The sequence below is a fragment of the Hippocampus comes genome, unplaced genomic scaffold (assembly GCF_001891065.2).
Source record: "Hippocampus comes isolate QL1 unplaced genomic scaffold, H_comes_QL1_v1.1 scaffold327, whole genome shotgun sequence".
Taxonomy (NCBI): domain Eukaryota; kingdom Metazoa; phylum Chordata; class Actinopteri; order Syngnathiformes; family Syngnathidae; genus Hippocampus; species Hippocampus comes.
Genome location: NW_017806221.1, coordinates 373040 through 390164, shown reverse-complemented (window position 1 = coordinate 390164; position 17125 = coordinate 373040). Strand labels below are relative to the sequence as shown.

At 40.9% G+C, this 17125-nt stretch overlaps 1 protein-coding gene across 3 annotated transcripts in view; it reads right to left on the bottom strand.

Moving 5' to 3' along the window:
* Positions 1-3038: 3038 nt before the first annotated feature.
* Positions 3039-17125, bottom strand: part of usp45 (ubiquitin specific peptidase 45) — a 30522-nt gene continuing 16435 nt past the window's right edge. Inside the window, exons 7-18 of one of the 3 annotated variants that reach the window (XM_019856263.1) lie at positions 16943-16999; positions 16410-16540; positions 10356-10443; positions 8469-8550; positions 8032-8123; positions 7747-7803; positions 7514-7633; positions 6775-7417; positions 6527-6624; positions 6311-6397; positions 5928-6072; positions 3039-4289 (exon numbers count right to left, since the gene is read on the bottom strand). In XM_019856263.1, the coding sequence (XP_019711822.1) occupies positions 4159-4289; positions 5928-6072; positions 6311-6397; positions 6527-6624; positions 6775-7417; positions 7514-7633; positions 7747-7803; positions 8032-8123; positions 8469-8550; positions 10356-10443; positions 16410-16540; positions 16943-16999 (1731 nt within the window). In that variant the 3' untranslated portion in view covers positions 3039-4158. Of the gene's footprint in view, positions 4290-5927; positions 6073-6310; positions 6398-6526; positions 6625-6774; positions 7418-7513; positions 7634-7746; positions 7804-8031; positions 8124-8468; positions 8551-10355; positions 10444-16409; positions 16541-16942; positions 17039-17125 lie in introns of all 3 variants that reach the window. The other 2 variants (XM_019856262.1, XM_019856261.1) reach the window with 2 other exon arrangements.

Here is a 17125-nt window from a genome sequence, read left to right as displayed (position 1 = left end):
TCATCCCCATGGGGTAATTGGACTTAACAGGCACGCTTTGCACAAGAAACTAAGATCTTGTGGCGCTGTACATATGGCGAGTACCGACAGGCCCTTCGCACTGTATCCCAGGGATAAATAAAGTTTCCTGAATCTGAATCAGATTCCCATTCTGAGCAAGTACCTTCGGTGAATTGTACATGAAAGGCAGTGTTTTGTTTTTTTTTTTTTTTTACAACAGCCCCCTGACTGACATCCCGCACTGCTAATAGAAACGTGTGTCACAGGCTATGACGCAAATATTCGTTTGACATTTAATATTTATTCGACACATTTTTACAGCATCAGAAAACATTAATGGTTGTGTCATGTTTGTCCTCTGACAGAAACCGTATTAAAACAAAAAATATATATTTCCCTCCCATCTGTTTCCATTTTCAAAAATTTCTGAAAAAGCTCTAGGGAGCCACTGGGGGCGCTAAAGAGCCGCATGCGGCTCGAGAGCCGTGTGTTGCCGACCCCCGTGATAGACAATGACTTCTGTTACAGAGAGGGTTACAAGCATGTAAATGTACACATGAATGCACACGTTTGCCGATGGCTGCCTCCTGACTGAGATGTTTTGTTATCCTGGCCACTCCACTGAAAATTTTCTGGCTGTCGAGGACAGGGCTTTGGCAAGTCTTTCAGCAAATAAAACACATCTGTGTGAATACATGAATTCGAGGGGATGCACTTACACAGGCAGGACAAAGGAGCACTGTGGGCATCAGTGCCCAAAGTGTCCCTTTGTCCTATTTTTTATTTTGAGGTACATGTCAAAGCCATTTTGTTGCCTTTCAAGAATAAAACTCAACAATTTAAATGATCATTATAACACTCCCCTTATAGATTACGTCATATATTTCTCGACGCGCCGCTCTTTCAAAGGCAGGTCACCGCTGCACCTGCTGTCTCGTTTTTATGGCTTAGTTTAACTAGTCTCACAGTCCACAAAAATCCAAAGACATTGTCATGTTTAATTCAGAAAACTCATGCAAAACATGAAAAGAAGTTTGATTAGTTTTGTAGACGTATCACAGAGTCTAATTGTGTTACACTGTGAGCTATCTTAAATTAAAATGTAGTGAGACAAGTCATGTTCTTATTCAAGTTTACCTTTGTTTACCTTCTTCTAACATTGGTATCATATTGATGGAGAGTGTCATTTTCCTTACATGGGTCATTTTTAGCGACTGGTAACTTTTCAATGTTCTAACCTTTGTGAAAAACTTTTTCATATCTTGTACTGTATGTTAGTAAAACATCACTCCTCTGAGCTCTCAGAGGGGGCTGGCCTTTTGCTGGCTTTAAGGTCAGTAGTCAGCAGTCTTCGCTTCGCAGGTGGCGCAGGTTCGAATCCCTGGAGGTAGGTGGTGCAGGAACGCCATCATCATTTACACGTGTCCCTCTTTTTACTCTGAGGACCTGCCCCTCCTAAGGTCACTGCACATCCCTGGTCTGTTGGTTTGTAAAACAACTACTGACCTAAATACAAATATCCATCCATCCATTTTCAGATTCACTTATCCTCACAACGGTCGTGGGGTGTGCTGGAGCCTATCCCAGCTGTCTTCGGGCAGTAGGCGGGGGACACCCTGAACCGGTTGCCAGCCAACCAGGGCACACACAGACGAATAACCATCTACGCTCACACTCACACCTAGGGACAATTTAGAGTGTTCCATTAACCTGCCATGCATTTTTTTGGAATGTGGGAGAAAACCGGAGTACCCGGAGAAAACCCATGCAGGCCCGGAGAGAACATGCAAACTCCACACAGGGAGGCCGGAGCTGGAATTGAACCCGGTGCCTCTGCGATGTGAGGTCAGCGTGCTAACCACTGGATCACCAGGCCGCCCGGTCACGTCATTGTTGTGCCATATGACTTGGCCACTTGGTGATCGTCTTCACTGTGTTCCATTTAATGTCTTCAAAATTCTTTGAAAGCTCTCTGCAGCCTATGGCGCTGTGCTGTAAAAGCCTCATAGAACTGCTGAATTTGTGTTTGGGGTTAATCAGAGGAATGTCAAAAGGTGGCAGATTATTTTTTTCGTTTTTCAAATTAATTGTATGGTCTCTAGTGGGGGTAGAAAAACTAAAAAGATGGATTCTGGGCTCATTTCTTTTTCTGTCACAAAAGCATGATATTTTGAACACGAGTAGGTGTGCAGACCTTTTAAATAAATTGTAGGTCCCCTTCACCTTTTGTAAATACTTTTATGTTACCAAAATGGTAAATACTGAAAAGTTTAATCAGCACATCTACAGAACATTTCGCTACATGAATGTATATTTCGATATTTCAGCAATTTCATGCAACATTTAAGTTGGATTGTGGTCTTGGTGTGTTCTATGCTTTGTGAGGAGAAAAGCCAAAGGCAGTGTGCAGAGCTTTACACGAAGGGATGTGTTTACGTTATTAATTTGGATATGTGAGCTGTGGCGTCAAACCGGGCGAGGCTGGCAGTGATGATGGCGTGTGTGGTGAGAGCAGCAAAATTTAACCTGCACTGCTGGTCGACAGTGATGAGCCCTACAGCACCAACCCATTTGTTTCTTACAACTGTCTCAAAGGGGGTGGGCTGTATTTTTGTTAACTGAGATTAACTCATGTCTAATGCATCAGCAGCATGTCTCTGAGCCAAAGGCCATGCCAGCCACCCCCGTATTATAAAAATAGCCAAACACATTTCAGAAAATATTTGCTTTTTCATTGGTGGCAGCTTGACAACCTGTTCTTACGTTGCAGCGGCGTGACTTGTGTGTCACAGCTTGTAGTAACAAGAGGATGCACATGGCAATGTTTGTGGACGTTGCCCTTTTCCTGATTCCACACCCACCTCCTCATCACCAGCTCTCGACATGTTGTGGAGCAGTCCTGCTTTGCGCCTGTCAGGGCATATCAGCAGGCAAGATGGCTCAAATGTGGCACCATGGGACACAGACCGACAGTCAGAGCGTTTGTCGCCGCAATTTCAGAGAAAAGGAAGGAACAAAAAACAGGATGACAACAACTCCAAGTGCCAAGACAATACATCATTTTCATCATGCCCTGCATTTTATTCAGGCTGTTGTGGCTAAAATACGGACTTCTGAAGAAGATTTTGTCCATAAATTTGATTTATTTAATTTGTAATACTCTATGTCCATGGTTTCAATGTATAACAAGAGTTCATTATTTCAAGATGAAATGTCCTACAAAAAAGTAATTGCCTCAAGGAGAAACCCTGCATGCCGCAACATATCGCACAAGTGTAATACACATTTACAAACTTCAATGGAGATGAATGTCACATACAGTAGCCATCGGGGCATTTAATTCTGCACGCGTTTCTTTTCACCATGCATGTTTCATAACAATTGGCATAGGCAGTGAATTTGTGGAATCTTATGTTTTAACAAAAAAAAAAAAAAACCCTCTAAATCTCTATTATGCCAATAAACTCCCTTTTGGCAAATTTTAAAAATGTTTAGACAAAAAAATATATAAAGTCTCATTTTATGATGCAAGAATAATCAATAAATGAATTAGAACATTGATCCCATGCATATTACACAAAGATGTTGTTTTACTAGTAAGGCTTGAAGCCTCAGTTTTTCATTCCTATGATTTGGTAAAACCTTACCAATAGTAGCTGGGTCGACATTTTAAGTGTCTGGTTGTTTGCTACTACAGTAGAGGTCAAATACTGTGCAATGAAGGCAATCAGATTGAAATGATCAACAGTATTTTGCATGTGCCACAAATGATTGATTGCCTTAAATAGACAAAAAAAAAAAGTTAAGGCAGAAAAATACTTTGGTTTTGATTTTCGGATATGACTTGATCTTTGGCAAATGTGATGTACTGAAATATTTTTGCGCAAAAGGGAAAAAATGGATTGTACAACCTTTCTACAACCGTTTTGCAAATCCTTTAATTTGCTATGTTATGTTTAATTTGCAAGTCAAACAGTATTATGTGAATTTTGACTAACTTCAAATGTTAATCGAGATAATTTCACGATTTAGAAGTATGAATTTATGAAAGAAAAGAATTGCAAATGTGATTGAAGAAAAAACATTTCCCTTTTCCAATCCTTAAGAGACGAACACATGACACTAGTCAGATTAATGTCCTGTATGAAATTTGTCAGATCATATCATTTCCTCATAGAACAGCAGATATGCTTGAGAGAGAAGAACTCTGGACTCTGGTACCATTTGGACCGTAGTATCACTGATGTAGAACCACTGGCCCTGGGAACTGCTGCTATAGTCCTTTGCAACTGAAACACACATACACAAACATTGTGTAAAAACAATGGGGTAATAAAGTTTAATTTGATGGAGGCAGTAGGCTGCGATACTGACAAAATGTTTAGCTGCTAAATCACAAGAAACTTTCTTTGCAGGTGTGTGGCAGTGGAATTTTGTTTGTTTGGTTTATTTGTACCAGCATCACTCACATCTCCTTTATTCACATCATCACCAAAATGGATTGAAATACAGCAATCCCTCACTAAAACACGGTGTGTCTTTCACAGATGTTTTTTTCGGTCATTGTATTAGATTTTTTTTAAGTGCATTGTGTTCAGCATCCTGATTGGCTAAGAGACTGTAGACTAATGTCAACAGTCTCCCCGCCTCATCACTGTACATCTTGCCAAATTTTCTCCATGACAAAACCCACAATGTCGACAAAACGTTACATTCAGCATTTCTTTAAACTGTCAGCTGTTTGTAAGAAAACATTTATATTTTAGTTTTATTTTAAATGCCTGGTCTTGAAAAAAGGCTTAATCTTTGGTTTCATTCAATAAAGTATTGGGTATGTCATAATTGTAAAAAATAAATATGACTACTTCACGGATTTCACTTATCATGGGTTCTTTTTGGAATGTAACCCCCGCGATAAACGAGGGATTACTGTATAAACAGTTTAAAAGTCATTTTTTTGGTTGTTTCTTCATGCGCCATTCCTATAAAAACTTTAGCGGACATTGGTTTTGTGAACCTGTTGTATCCTATTAGTTGAAATTTTACAAGTTACTGACTGAGGCAAAAATGGGTATACTATAAAACAAAACTAGTGGTGAACTTAGACTTCTGCACAGTACTATACATAATTTTTTATTGAATTGGAACTGAACTGCAGCTATGCCTCGGTGTATATTCTGTCATCCCATTCGCAGTAATAATTTCTTAAGTTGATCGAAAAACTTTAAATTCTAATTAGAAGTACCATATCTTTCAGACTATACATCACACTAGTCAAAAAGTCATGAATTAGAAGAAAGTCATAAGTCACTCAAGCATGTAAGTCCATTTTGGGGGGGAAATTTATTTGACAAATATGGGACCAATTATAGCCGAGCTCAGTCTCGCACCCAAAATCCTTAATCGTGGGTGCACTCTGAAATGTGCTCCGGGCACGCATTGGCTTGGTCCGACCTTTCGGGATCTCAAAGCATTGTTCAAATGTGCCGTTTGTTTATTCAGAATGTCTCAGTGAATGGCGTGCCCGAGACTAGTGCGTCAGGCAGTACAGATGGAAAAACTTCGGGCACGAGCCGCTTGTTGGTTGATAGCATAGGTTGAGTTTGATAATTATTGGGAGGGGGAGTGCGCTCTGCCTCTCTGAGCCCACACATTCTCAGAGTGGTGATAGGGCCTCAGAGTGAATTGAGTAAAGGTGCGATGTGCAGATGTGATTGACAAATATATATTATATAAGGAAAGAAAAAAACAAAGTAGTGTGCCTCTGTCTCCGATGACAGACCATTCATTAGCACATCTCAGTAACAAGCAAAGCTGTCTGTCTCAGCTTGACACAACTCAAATGCAACATTTGCTTCATTGAGGACAAGGGGTCAAAAAGGGGAGTTACAACCATTCGAAAGTAATAGAGACTGCTCAGCGCTGACCTGACAAGTTCCTGTGATGCTCTGTTTTCTTCTGGGGAGCACGGACTTTTACATACGCAGTGTAGTGACCACCACGCATTGAGCCACTATGCTCTACAATCCCATACAGGCTGTAAAGAACACGGTCGCCATGCAGCAGGTTCTGCTAAAGTTGAGGAAATACAATTAGCAGTAAGGAAAACAAGAAAGGTAATAATAATAATAATAATAATAATGGTGATAATAATAATAATAATAATAATTTACTTAAAAAAAAAATTTAAAAAAGGGAAATAGTGCCCAAACAACAAAGATCATGAATCAAAAAATACAGGCAATGAGAAAGAGTAAAACGATTGGGCACAGACAATGCAGTTGTACTTCATGATGAAATACATTTCTACCTTGCATGATGCTGAACAAAATGGGGCCAGATCTAAAATCAAAGGAAAGTCGACATGGCGGTTCACCTTTCGTAGATTCATCCCAGCCTTTGAAGACAAAATGGCAGCAGACAGATATCTGACTCTCAGACCACACACACTTTTAAAAAGTTCAGAACTTCACGTATTAGGTTTGTAATAAAAATGATGAAATGATTAAAAAAAAAGATGAGAAACCTGGTGGAAGCGTTTCAGATGCAACGTGATCACAGGAGGAAGTGAGGAAATGAGCATTTGTTTCCTTGCGCTGGTATAAATTTTCTCCACCTTTTTCTCTACAACAGCAATACAAAAACAAAAAAAAAGTGAGAATTTAAGGTAACAGATGCATTCAACCCATTTGTTTGACTGGAGACCTGTTTGCAAAGAAACCATTTTAAAATCCTTTGCAGGATAAACAGGGACATGCAAAGATTTCTGCCCACCAGCTGAGCTGCTCTTGCGCATCTGCTTTTGTCTGCGTTCAGTGCAGCTCTCACAAAGCAACTTGTTGTTGCCCATCAGAAGTTCCACCGAGGTAAACTGGTGGAGGCAGGACTGGATGGAGCACTCCTTGGAGCCGGGATTGTAACTTTGGGAGAGTGCCTGGAATGCCCCCTGGTGGTAATGATGGCGGAGATTCTCTCGGGATTTTGTTTCCTCTGGTTCTTCCAGAGAACATCGCAAAGAAGGAGGGTTGTCCCCTGAACAACAGCCAAGGCTGACTTTTGACAAACTACTTAAAAGAGGCTCGACAGTGTCAACTTGCTTGGAAGAGGATGATGGTGAGGTAGAAACAGATACAGTGGATGAATTGAAAGTGGGTGTTGGGTGAGATTGGACATGACTGGAGCAGGATGTGTGCGGGGTCCACTCGGTCTCTGAAGCCTCGCTGTCGGCATCGTTACTGCTGTCCTGAGGACCAGAGCCTCTCTCACTGCCATCTGAGAGGCTTCCGCAAGCGCCCATCTTGTGAGCAGAGACACAGCGGGCTGATCCAGTTGCAATTCCCTCTTCTTGGGGTTGTTCCACACTGCAGCCTGCCCCTTTTCCAGCCACAGAACTGGAAGACCTCCTGCCACAATGTTTCTGAAGAAAAAAAACAAAAACACCCACAACATCTTGCCATCTTTCACATTTGAATGTTGATGTGTAAAATAGTGTAGAATAGTAGCGGTGACCCACCTGTCCACTCAATTTCCTGGTGTTTTTGGTGGCCGAGTTTGTAGTGGAAAGGACCGCCGTGTTGGTTTCCTGCTCCCGACTTCCCTTCGCTGGCCTGACACTGTTAGATGGTTTTGATATCTGTGGCAAGTGTACAACACCATCGGCACAAAGTAAAAAAAATATATATTTAATTTTAAGCATAATTAAGAATCCATAAAACTGCTATTTCTAGAAAATGTTCAGCGTCTTACACGTTCCTCTATGATGGGTAAAGAGATGTCTATGAAAGCTTCCTTAACTGTCGAGATCTGAAAGACAAATCAGTGAAGTCAAGTCAAATGTACAGCTCTGAATCACAAAAAGTCTCAAAGGGCTTCACAAGCCCACAGTTGACAAATAGTAACAACATCCCCTGATCTTAATCCTCAGTGTGTAAGTATGTGTTGCAATAAGATGCATCTTAGGAAAGACTCACTCTCAATGCTACTAATGCAGTCTGACTGGTTCATATATCATGTTTACCCACCCACACTTACATGTTCACACTCTTCACACATAATGGTGTTGGTCAGCTCTCCAACAAAGATGCGGTCAACGAAGTTCATCTTTACACCTTCCTTTCCATATGCTGGTGGGATGAGACAGTGTGCATTTATTTTATTGTAATTGATTATTGTAATTGACTATTAGATGAAAATGCCACATTGAACCCACATTCACAGAGACAATGCACTTGTACACTTCAAGATTATAGCTTTATTTGTTGACGTTTTTTAAGACTAAATACTCATGCCCCAATTTGAAACCCAAAACTATGAAGCTTCGATTCATATGATCTGCCACTGCAGCTTTCAGATTTTGATTTGTAATTTTATTTTTTTTTTTACAGGGGAGCCATCATGTGTAGTAATAGGATTTCCTTGAACGGCCAGTAGATGGCACTATGGTTCTTAGTCCGTTCAGCATCACGAACCTTTGACTTTACGCCTGGTTTCCTCATTTGCCGTCTTCTCAGTGGGATTGTTAAAAGCCCTGAGGATTCCTGCCTTCACCCTCTGGAAAACAAATAAAATGAAACAACTGTGATTTCACATCAGATCCCTTGGAGAATTTAAACTTGAAATGTTGCAATCTAGTGACCATGGTAGATTCCCTTTGTGTTTCTTTATATTCTTTTAATTACATCCATTACAAATATATCAACTTCCCTGCAAACACTCTGCTTGACAGTTGTATTTATTATAAGCATCATTAGTAAAATAATTATTGTCCTTGTCTGAAATTGTTAAGATGAGGTTCATTTCTGTGTACTGTGTGTGTGTGTGTGTGTGTGTGTGTGTGTGTGTGTGTGTGTGTGTGTGTGTGTGTGTGTGTGTGTGTGAGAAAACTCTTTAGAGGGAGGGTTCCTCTGATTAAAGGTGACATGGTCAGTGAGTTGTTGGTGAGAGAGCTGTGAAGAGGCACAGCCACAGTAAAGCACCAATCAATACATAATTGGCCGTGGTCTGTGTCTGTATTTGAGACCAGTCACCCCCATTGTCCCAGGACCCACGCACTGGACTGGCTATTTAGGTCAAAAAGCCTTGTTAATCCCAGTCCAGCCAATCTCTCAGACCACTCAGTCAGCACAGCACAGTGAGACGAGGCTGAAGCTCTCCTAATTAATTACCAGTAACCCCCACCCTTCCTCTCCAAAGTAACAGCATGCGCGCTCCCACATGGGTAAGGAGAGGGGGTGGGCAGGATTGCTGGTAAAAGGGTGTAGGAGTGGAACCAAAAATGAAGATGGGGTGAAGAAGGACAGTCCATGCCCTGAGAGAGTAATAACTACCATCTCAGTTAATTGCTGATAATTGACTGGGGCCAGATTAGCATATTTAGCTCCCTGATACTAATGGCCAATGAACACAAACATTTAGGGCCTCTGAAAGGATGGTCACCGCCATCACTTTCTCATGCTCAGCTACACACAAGTCAGTATGCATTCACACTGTCCTTCAGTGTATGATTAAAACACTCCAAATGTTACAGAATATGTAAAAATTACCACAAACAAATGAACGATTACTAATTTGTGGAAGGAGTGTTTGTTGATTTTTGATGGCTCTTTTTTTTCCAGCAAAAAAATGTACTCCAAAATTGTGTGATCGTTTTAATTTAAAACACAGAAGAGTTGCTATTATGCCAGTGTATTTTGTGAACACGCCTGGTTGATTAAAAGCATTTGATTCCATGAATAAAGACTGAAACTCCGCCTCTATGCGTCCTTGATTAAATTGGATGATGAGTGTGTGTGTGTGTGTGTGTGTGTGTGTGTGTGTGTGTGTGTGTGTGTGTGTGTGTGTGTGTGTGTGTGCGTGCGTGTGTCAGGGAGGGGCTGATGGGTGACCCCCAAGCACAATGGGGCAGCCCCAGACTTCATTCAGCAGCTGTGGGTTTCCCAAGATCACACAATGATGCAGGCTATGCCACTTGCAAGTCCCTGAAGTGGCACAACTGCAAATGTTCACAAGTTTGAATGGGATCCGAGACAGTGCAGCCTGGGGCTGACCACGAAACACACCCGCTAACTTCCCCTGCTAGGTTCACGTAGCCACTGGTGGGGCAACTGGGAACATCTCAGACTTCCAAAAAGCGGCTTTGGGTCTGCTAATTACTCTGTGAAGAGTTTGGGGGTGGCAATGTGTCGCAGCCTTGCAGGCATACACGTGCACATGATCACAGGAGTACACACGATATTAAACATCAGATCAAATCTCTGATTTACAATGCAATAACAGGTGTAGAAAAAAACACAATAAAATGGGGCTGTTCTTTGTTCGTCAAAGAAAGGAAAGGTATTATAATGGATATTACTCACTTTAGTTTCCTCTACTCGTATGGAGTCCAGCAAATAGTGAAGGAGCTCCTGGCTGTCCTGTTGTTGATACCCCTTAAAGCGTGAAGCCCTAGTTAAAAAAAAAACAAACAAAAAAAACATTAATAAAATACATGAAACACAAATCAAAATAAGTTGCTTCAAATCGTTGTATACATATTTAATATGAACTGATTAGCTCATTCAGTACCGGCCAATTCTGGACCAAGTCTGAAAATACGTTTAAAAACGTCTTTGGGAGTGAATGAGTTAAACAGCTCTCCACTATTTAACATGAAATAATATTCAGATATTTCTATATGCAATCAGGTGTTGTGATGCTGTTGGTAATTTACACAATTACAGTTATAAAAACAATTTGTGAATATTGGGCTACTGTTTCTGCTTCATGACTGTCAGCCTTGCTACCTTGGAAGTCTGTGGAACATGTATCATTTGAAGAGACACACGAACGATCACCAATCCCATCGAGAGCATCAATACACTAGTTATTTATAAGATACAAGTACTCTACACACAAAACATGTAGGTGGCCTGTTGATGTATTTTTCTTGCTCGACAGTCATCCAACCTAAGCATTAATGCCTACGTGCGGAGAGGAAAGGCTCTTTTTGCATCCGTCCCCTGGCTGTCCACATTGAACAGATGTGAGGACAGATGTCAGGGGCATATGGACAGCAAAGGACAGAGCCACATCAACCTGTTGGGCCCAAATAGCCACATAACCAGAGGACAGGCTGGTCTCATATGCACGACACAAAGTGAAAAGCACAACACTTCTGGGTTAAGAGACCAACAGTCCGAGTGTTGGGCTAGTGTGTTAAACTTGTATGGTAAACGAGTCTCTTTAACACAAAGTCCTTGTGGTATGATACTTTATTTGGCAGCCAACAATCTGTGCTTTGCAGGAGGTCTAGTTTTGTCCTAAGTCAACTCCTCCACCCTTAAATACTGACACAATATTGATCCCTATCCGCGCATTCAAAAGAGAAAGGTGGGTGGAGGGGTAAATATTTGCAAGACCTAAAAAGCAACTGCATGCAATGAAATGTCCACCTCTTGTTTCATCATTCTTGAGAATGGAGTCAGACCAGAGTAAATGAAGAATATCAGAGTGACACAGAAGCAAAAGTGGGGAGGGGGGGGAGGGGGGGGAATGGAACAATTAAAAAAAAGAAAAGTTAAAAATTGGTTTGAATTAAGTGGCAAAGAGGAGGTCTGGAAGCTTGTCCCTATGGAGGGAAGCAGAAGGGCCCTGTAGCGTTGTTCTCAATCTGGTCAATGCAAACAGCTGCGGTGCTAACACAATTAATAGCCGGATGAGTTAGTACCAGACACAAGGCCACACAAGCTCATACCCTGAACACACACGTATGAGCAACATGCACCCGTAAACAAAGCAAATAATGAATTATTCCTGCACTTACTTACATGCGGACATAAACACTCAATCCCTTACAGTATGGTCACCGAAATATGCAAAAAGAAAATACAGAGATAGATATTGAGATATATTAAATAGTATAAATACATCAGTAGCAAAAGCCCTTTTTATCTTGCATTCCAGACTCAGCCAAAATATTGGATACACACATCAGTAAAAAGAAAACTTGCATAAATATTTGTATGCCAAATTTATTCAGAACATAATCCACCTAAACCAGATAAACAAGGATGCAGTAATTTGCAGAATTTCAATCAAGGGATGAATAAAAGTAACTTGCTAATTGAGTTAAAGAGATTTTGAGGAGATTTACTATACGGGTAGTTATGGGACGACGCTGAACATTTAATAAAAAAAAAAAAAAAAAAAAAAAAAACATTAAAAATGAACTTAGGCTTTGAATGGATAGGTTTTGGCTGGGCGGCAGATTGTTGTACGTGGCTAGTGCATTTGCTTCACAGTCCAGAGACTGTGGCTCCGAATCTTTATTCAGTCCCAACTCTGGCCCCCTCGTACATTCAAAAAATGCAAACATTTGAAAAGATTCCATTTGGCTACACTGTATTGTGCTTTACAATATGTGCATTTGCAGGTTTGCCTTTTGTTGAAACACAACTGTACTTTCAGAAGTGAGGGCTCAATTAAAAAGACTCTACAAAGAGACAATTTTGACCAAGACTTGAAATTTAGCAAAAGCACGCAAACCTATACTTATTTCAAACAACTGTGAATATCTTTCTTATCAAAACTGAAAGATGTCTTGCCTACTGCGCAGAAAAACATGTCCACCCAGCCTGATGCTGTTTGTAGTGCACGTCCGTGTTTTTGTGTGCGTGTCACAGCAAGAGATAGAATTTATTGTCATCTTTGGCTGTTTCCATCGAGCAAGTACATCTTCTCAAAAAGGATTGTAAACAATATTTTTCAAAGATGTGGGTGAGTTGACATTTAGAAAACAAAATACATACAAAGGAAATAAAATTGATTTTTTTTTCTCCCAACAGGATTAAGCGCACATTGGCCATCCTAAAATTTTAATCAGCCCAAGATGTCCAGTTTGTCCGACTTGTCATTAGACACTTAAGGGGTAGGACAATACAAGTGGTAAGACAGTCAAACTCACTTGAACAACAATTAGTTACACCTCAAACAAAAGAAGAGGGGTTTTTTTTTTCCTCAGGTGCATTGGAAGAAAACATTTGGCGCTTGACTGTTCCAACACTTTTCACAATTTGCCACAGGTGAATATACAGTAATCCCTCGTTTATTGCGGTTAACGGTGACCAAAACCACCCGCGATAAACGAAAATCCGCAAAGTAGCGACCAATTAACATATACAGTCAAACCTCGGTTTTCGAACGTCTCGGTTCTCAACCAAAAATTTTGAGTTTTTTATGCCTCGGATGACGAACAAATTTAGGTTCTCGAACGAACTGAGCGCACTTGAATGCACCATTTGACTCCTCTTGCCTTCCTTACACGAGGAAGTGACGCTTCCCCGTGTTGCTTTCCATTGTAAGCAGCCGTGTTCAGAAAACATTTTTATTTTAAAAAGAGCGTGGTTTCGGTTTTCGAACAGCCTTCTGGAACGGATTATGGACGAAAACCGAGGTCTGACTGTACAGGTTAAAAAAAAAAAAAAGGCGCGCAATACAAAATCTAACTTATATATATATATATATATATATATATATATATATAAAATAAAAAACATTTGAGGGGGTTGAATGTGGCATGTCAGAAATGAGTACTGAGGCTTAACACAATAACTTTCATTTCAAACGCATGGGAGTGGAAAAAATGAGCCCAATGTAAAATTAGTTACATTTGATTGCATACAGGTGGTTGCAATGCTTACTGTCTGAATGCACACAGGCTGCATGAGTGCTGTGGGCTGAAATGGTACCAGGTGAGGTTGCAGAGTGCGCGCGCGCTCGCGCTCGCGCACACACACACACACACACACACCCACACACCCACACACACACACACACACACACACACACACACACACACGAGAACAAATGCACACGCCTGCTCGCTGAAAGTTAGGTACCAGAATGAATGTCAAAGCCGCACCAGAGATGTACCAAGTCACCCAGCATCAAATATCCTGGTCACCCACCTGCACAATAGTGCAATACCAAACTCCTGCAATGTACCATGCTTAAACAAGAACCCAGCCCGGGCAACATGACCACAATATAAGACCAAATACTTTGTTGCAAATCCTTTGCTTAAAATAACCGCATCAAGCGTATGGCCCTTTGACATCACCAAACTTTTACAGTCTTCTTTTCTGCTTAATATCTGTATTGATGTGGACACCAGAAACAATACGTTTATATACATCCACAGGCGCCAGCATTAAACAATCATATGCACAAGTACTGTACCGTAAATATCAATTTGCTTATTTTTTTAAACAATCACACACGAAAAAAAGCAAGCAGTCTTCTTTTGTGATGTTTTCAGAGACTTTTACTACAACATCATTCTGTTTTCATTTGTTTTGGGAAGTTACACTTTGCAGTCTCCGCTTTCGAAGGCATGTATTCTGGAGTCGTATGACCTACCAGGTGGCTATCTGGCTATCCAAGGAGAAAATGGTCATTGTGAGCATAATTCCATCTTTAAATCCAAACAAGTGGCAAACCCTAAATAAATAAATAAATAAATAAATAAATACATTTTGACATCTTTAGGACAGGGAGAAATTTGAAATATATTGAATCTAATTGAAAACCAGTTGAAATTTAAAAGATTTAAGACCGTGCAGAAACCTTTTCTAAAGATTCTATTACTTGTGATGCATCCACATTGTGGGTGATTTATATTGTGATGGTTACATTTTAGAATGAGTATCAAGCAAAGTAGTAGACTGATACAGTGAAACTCCTCTACAACGAAACCTACATGAGCGAAAATACCCTCTAGTGTGAAAATATTTTCATGCATGAAAGCTATTGCCACTTTTCTGCTTCCCCTACAACGAAAAGTCCCCCTGTTCCATTATACGAAATCTTTTTCTCTGCTCTTGCCTCGCGATGAGATTCACTACAACGAAAACAAGTCTTCCGCAAAAGTCTAATCCAACATCAGCATGCCACAGCGACCTCTACTGCTTCGTTTGGAAAAGGCAACAGCAACCACCACACTGGTTTACACATGCACAGTAGCAGAGGCGATTGCTCTCAGGCTGCAAGGGAAGCTCAGCTTCCCATAAAATGTCAAAAAATAAGTGATCAAATATATGTGTGTATATACAATTGTGTGTACGTCTCATTGACTAAATATGTGCTCCAACGTACTCAACTTTTGTTCCAAATCAGCTTCTTATTACTGGTTACGACGCGACTCTCTTCTCATTCATTCCCGCAGCTTCACTGTGCTTTAAACTGTGTGGACGCTGAGCGTCTACAGCGCAGACGCTGGCCGTCTAGAGCAGGGGTCCCCAACCGCCGGTCCGCGGACCGGTACCGGTCCGCAGGGCATTTGGTACCGGGCCCCACAGAAAGAACTTGCCTTAATTCCGTTATATATGTCGCAAAATGAGTAAAAAAACTGCTGGAGATCGCAAATGACGGCGGCCTTAAAAGTATGTTCGAGACAACTGGATGAAAGTTATAGCTTAATATTCTGAGATCGCCACAGTAGCACTGTTGCTATTTCCGACATGCTACCTGTGTGAGGCGGGGGTTTTCTGCAGCAACGGCGACTAAAACAAAATTACGAAGTAGACTGGACATAAAACACACACTTGAGGTGTTATTGTCTCCTATTACCCCGAGATGGGACCGTCTGGTTGCAGAAAATCAAGCTTGGGGCTGTGGTGAGTCGTCATTTTCATGCACTTTGAATTTGCATTGTATCGTATTTTGAAGGCATTAAACATTACCATAGCGATCAGAGTGTTGCGGCCAGAGTAGACGCTCCTTGTGTTTATTATTATGTTTAGAAAACACCACAGTTTTCATGCAGCTCATCCCATATTATTTTGTTGTATTATTTCCGCCACACCTTAAATCCCGGTCCCTGAAAATATTGTCTGACATAAACCGGTCCGTGGGGCAAAAAAGGTTGGGGACCCCTGGTCTAGAGAGTTCGGAGCCCGTTGTCCCAATGCATTGAAACGAGACGAGTCATTGGATAAATGCTGGTTTTGTCTCGCCCATCGGATGCTCAGCGTCTCTGGGAGTCTATGGACAGTCGTCGTTTATCGGCTGGCCCGGACGCTCAGCTTTTCTACATGATGATTGAATGATCTGTCTGAGGCTGAATCTCTTTTTGATTGACAACGAAATGAGCCAATCACCGATCTTTTGGTGTAGGCATCCGTGGGAGCACTTTTCAATTCTCATTCTGTTCTGAGTTGAACTGGAGATGTCTTCTAATCATTTTAGCGACACTCTTTGTTGAAAAGGACGAGCGACAGATTAATCTTTTATTTCTGGTGTGTTTTATTGTAGTTGCTTGTGTTCGCAGACTGACTTATATCACCACAGTTAAGAAGAAAAGGGAGTAAGAAGAAGGAAAAAGGGGAAGGAAAAGAACAAGAAGAAAAGAAGGAAAGTGAAGAAGAGTGCCTTACTTCTGGCAGAGCTGATTAAAGAGGATCTTGGGATTAACTGGACCTTTTCCTGGTTCTTTCATGCACTGGAGGAAGAGAAGCATGGCTGCAGTCAGGGGCTCAGGACTGGGCAGCATTGCTACTAATGGGGCCTGCAAAAAAAAAAAAAAAGTCATAACCTTGCATTAACATAATTCCAAATTGGTTTTCACTAGGGTGTGCATCAGTCCAATAAAAGATGATTTGATACACATCTCGATCCATACAATAATACCAGTCAAGGACAGTTTATTCTTCAAGAGGAAGGATTCAATTCGGTTCAATTCAGTGAGATTATGATTAGATTCACTATGGTACTGCTCAGTTTCTTGTTATCATTCTATATACATGTAAATAAACACATACATCTCAATATCTGCTACTCGCTACAGCAAGCTGTTGTGTAGTACAAATATATACCGTTGCTGCCAGTAAATAAACACCGACCCAGTAACTTAACAATTAGTATTTGAAAAAGAATTCCAGAAGTCAAGAAGAGGACATTTGAACGTTACCAGATTGCTCTCAACTGGGGGGCAGATCCTTAGTTTATACCCTTTCTCCTTCACTTCCTGGATGAGGTCAATGAGCATATGAGTTTGGGACAGATTCTGAAAGAAATAAATTCTTATCATTTACATTTAAATCACGTCACGACACCCAATACTGGATATCCGCTCAACCATTCTTAGCTTGTT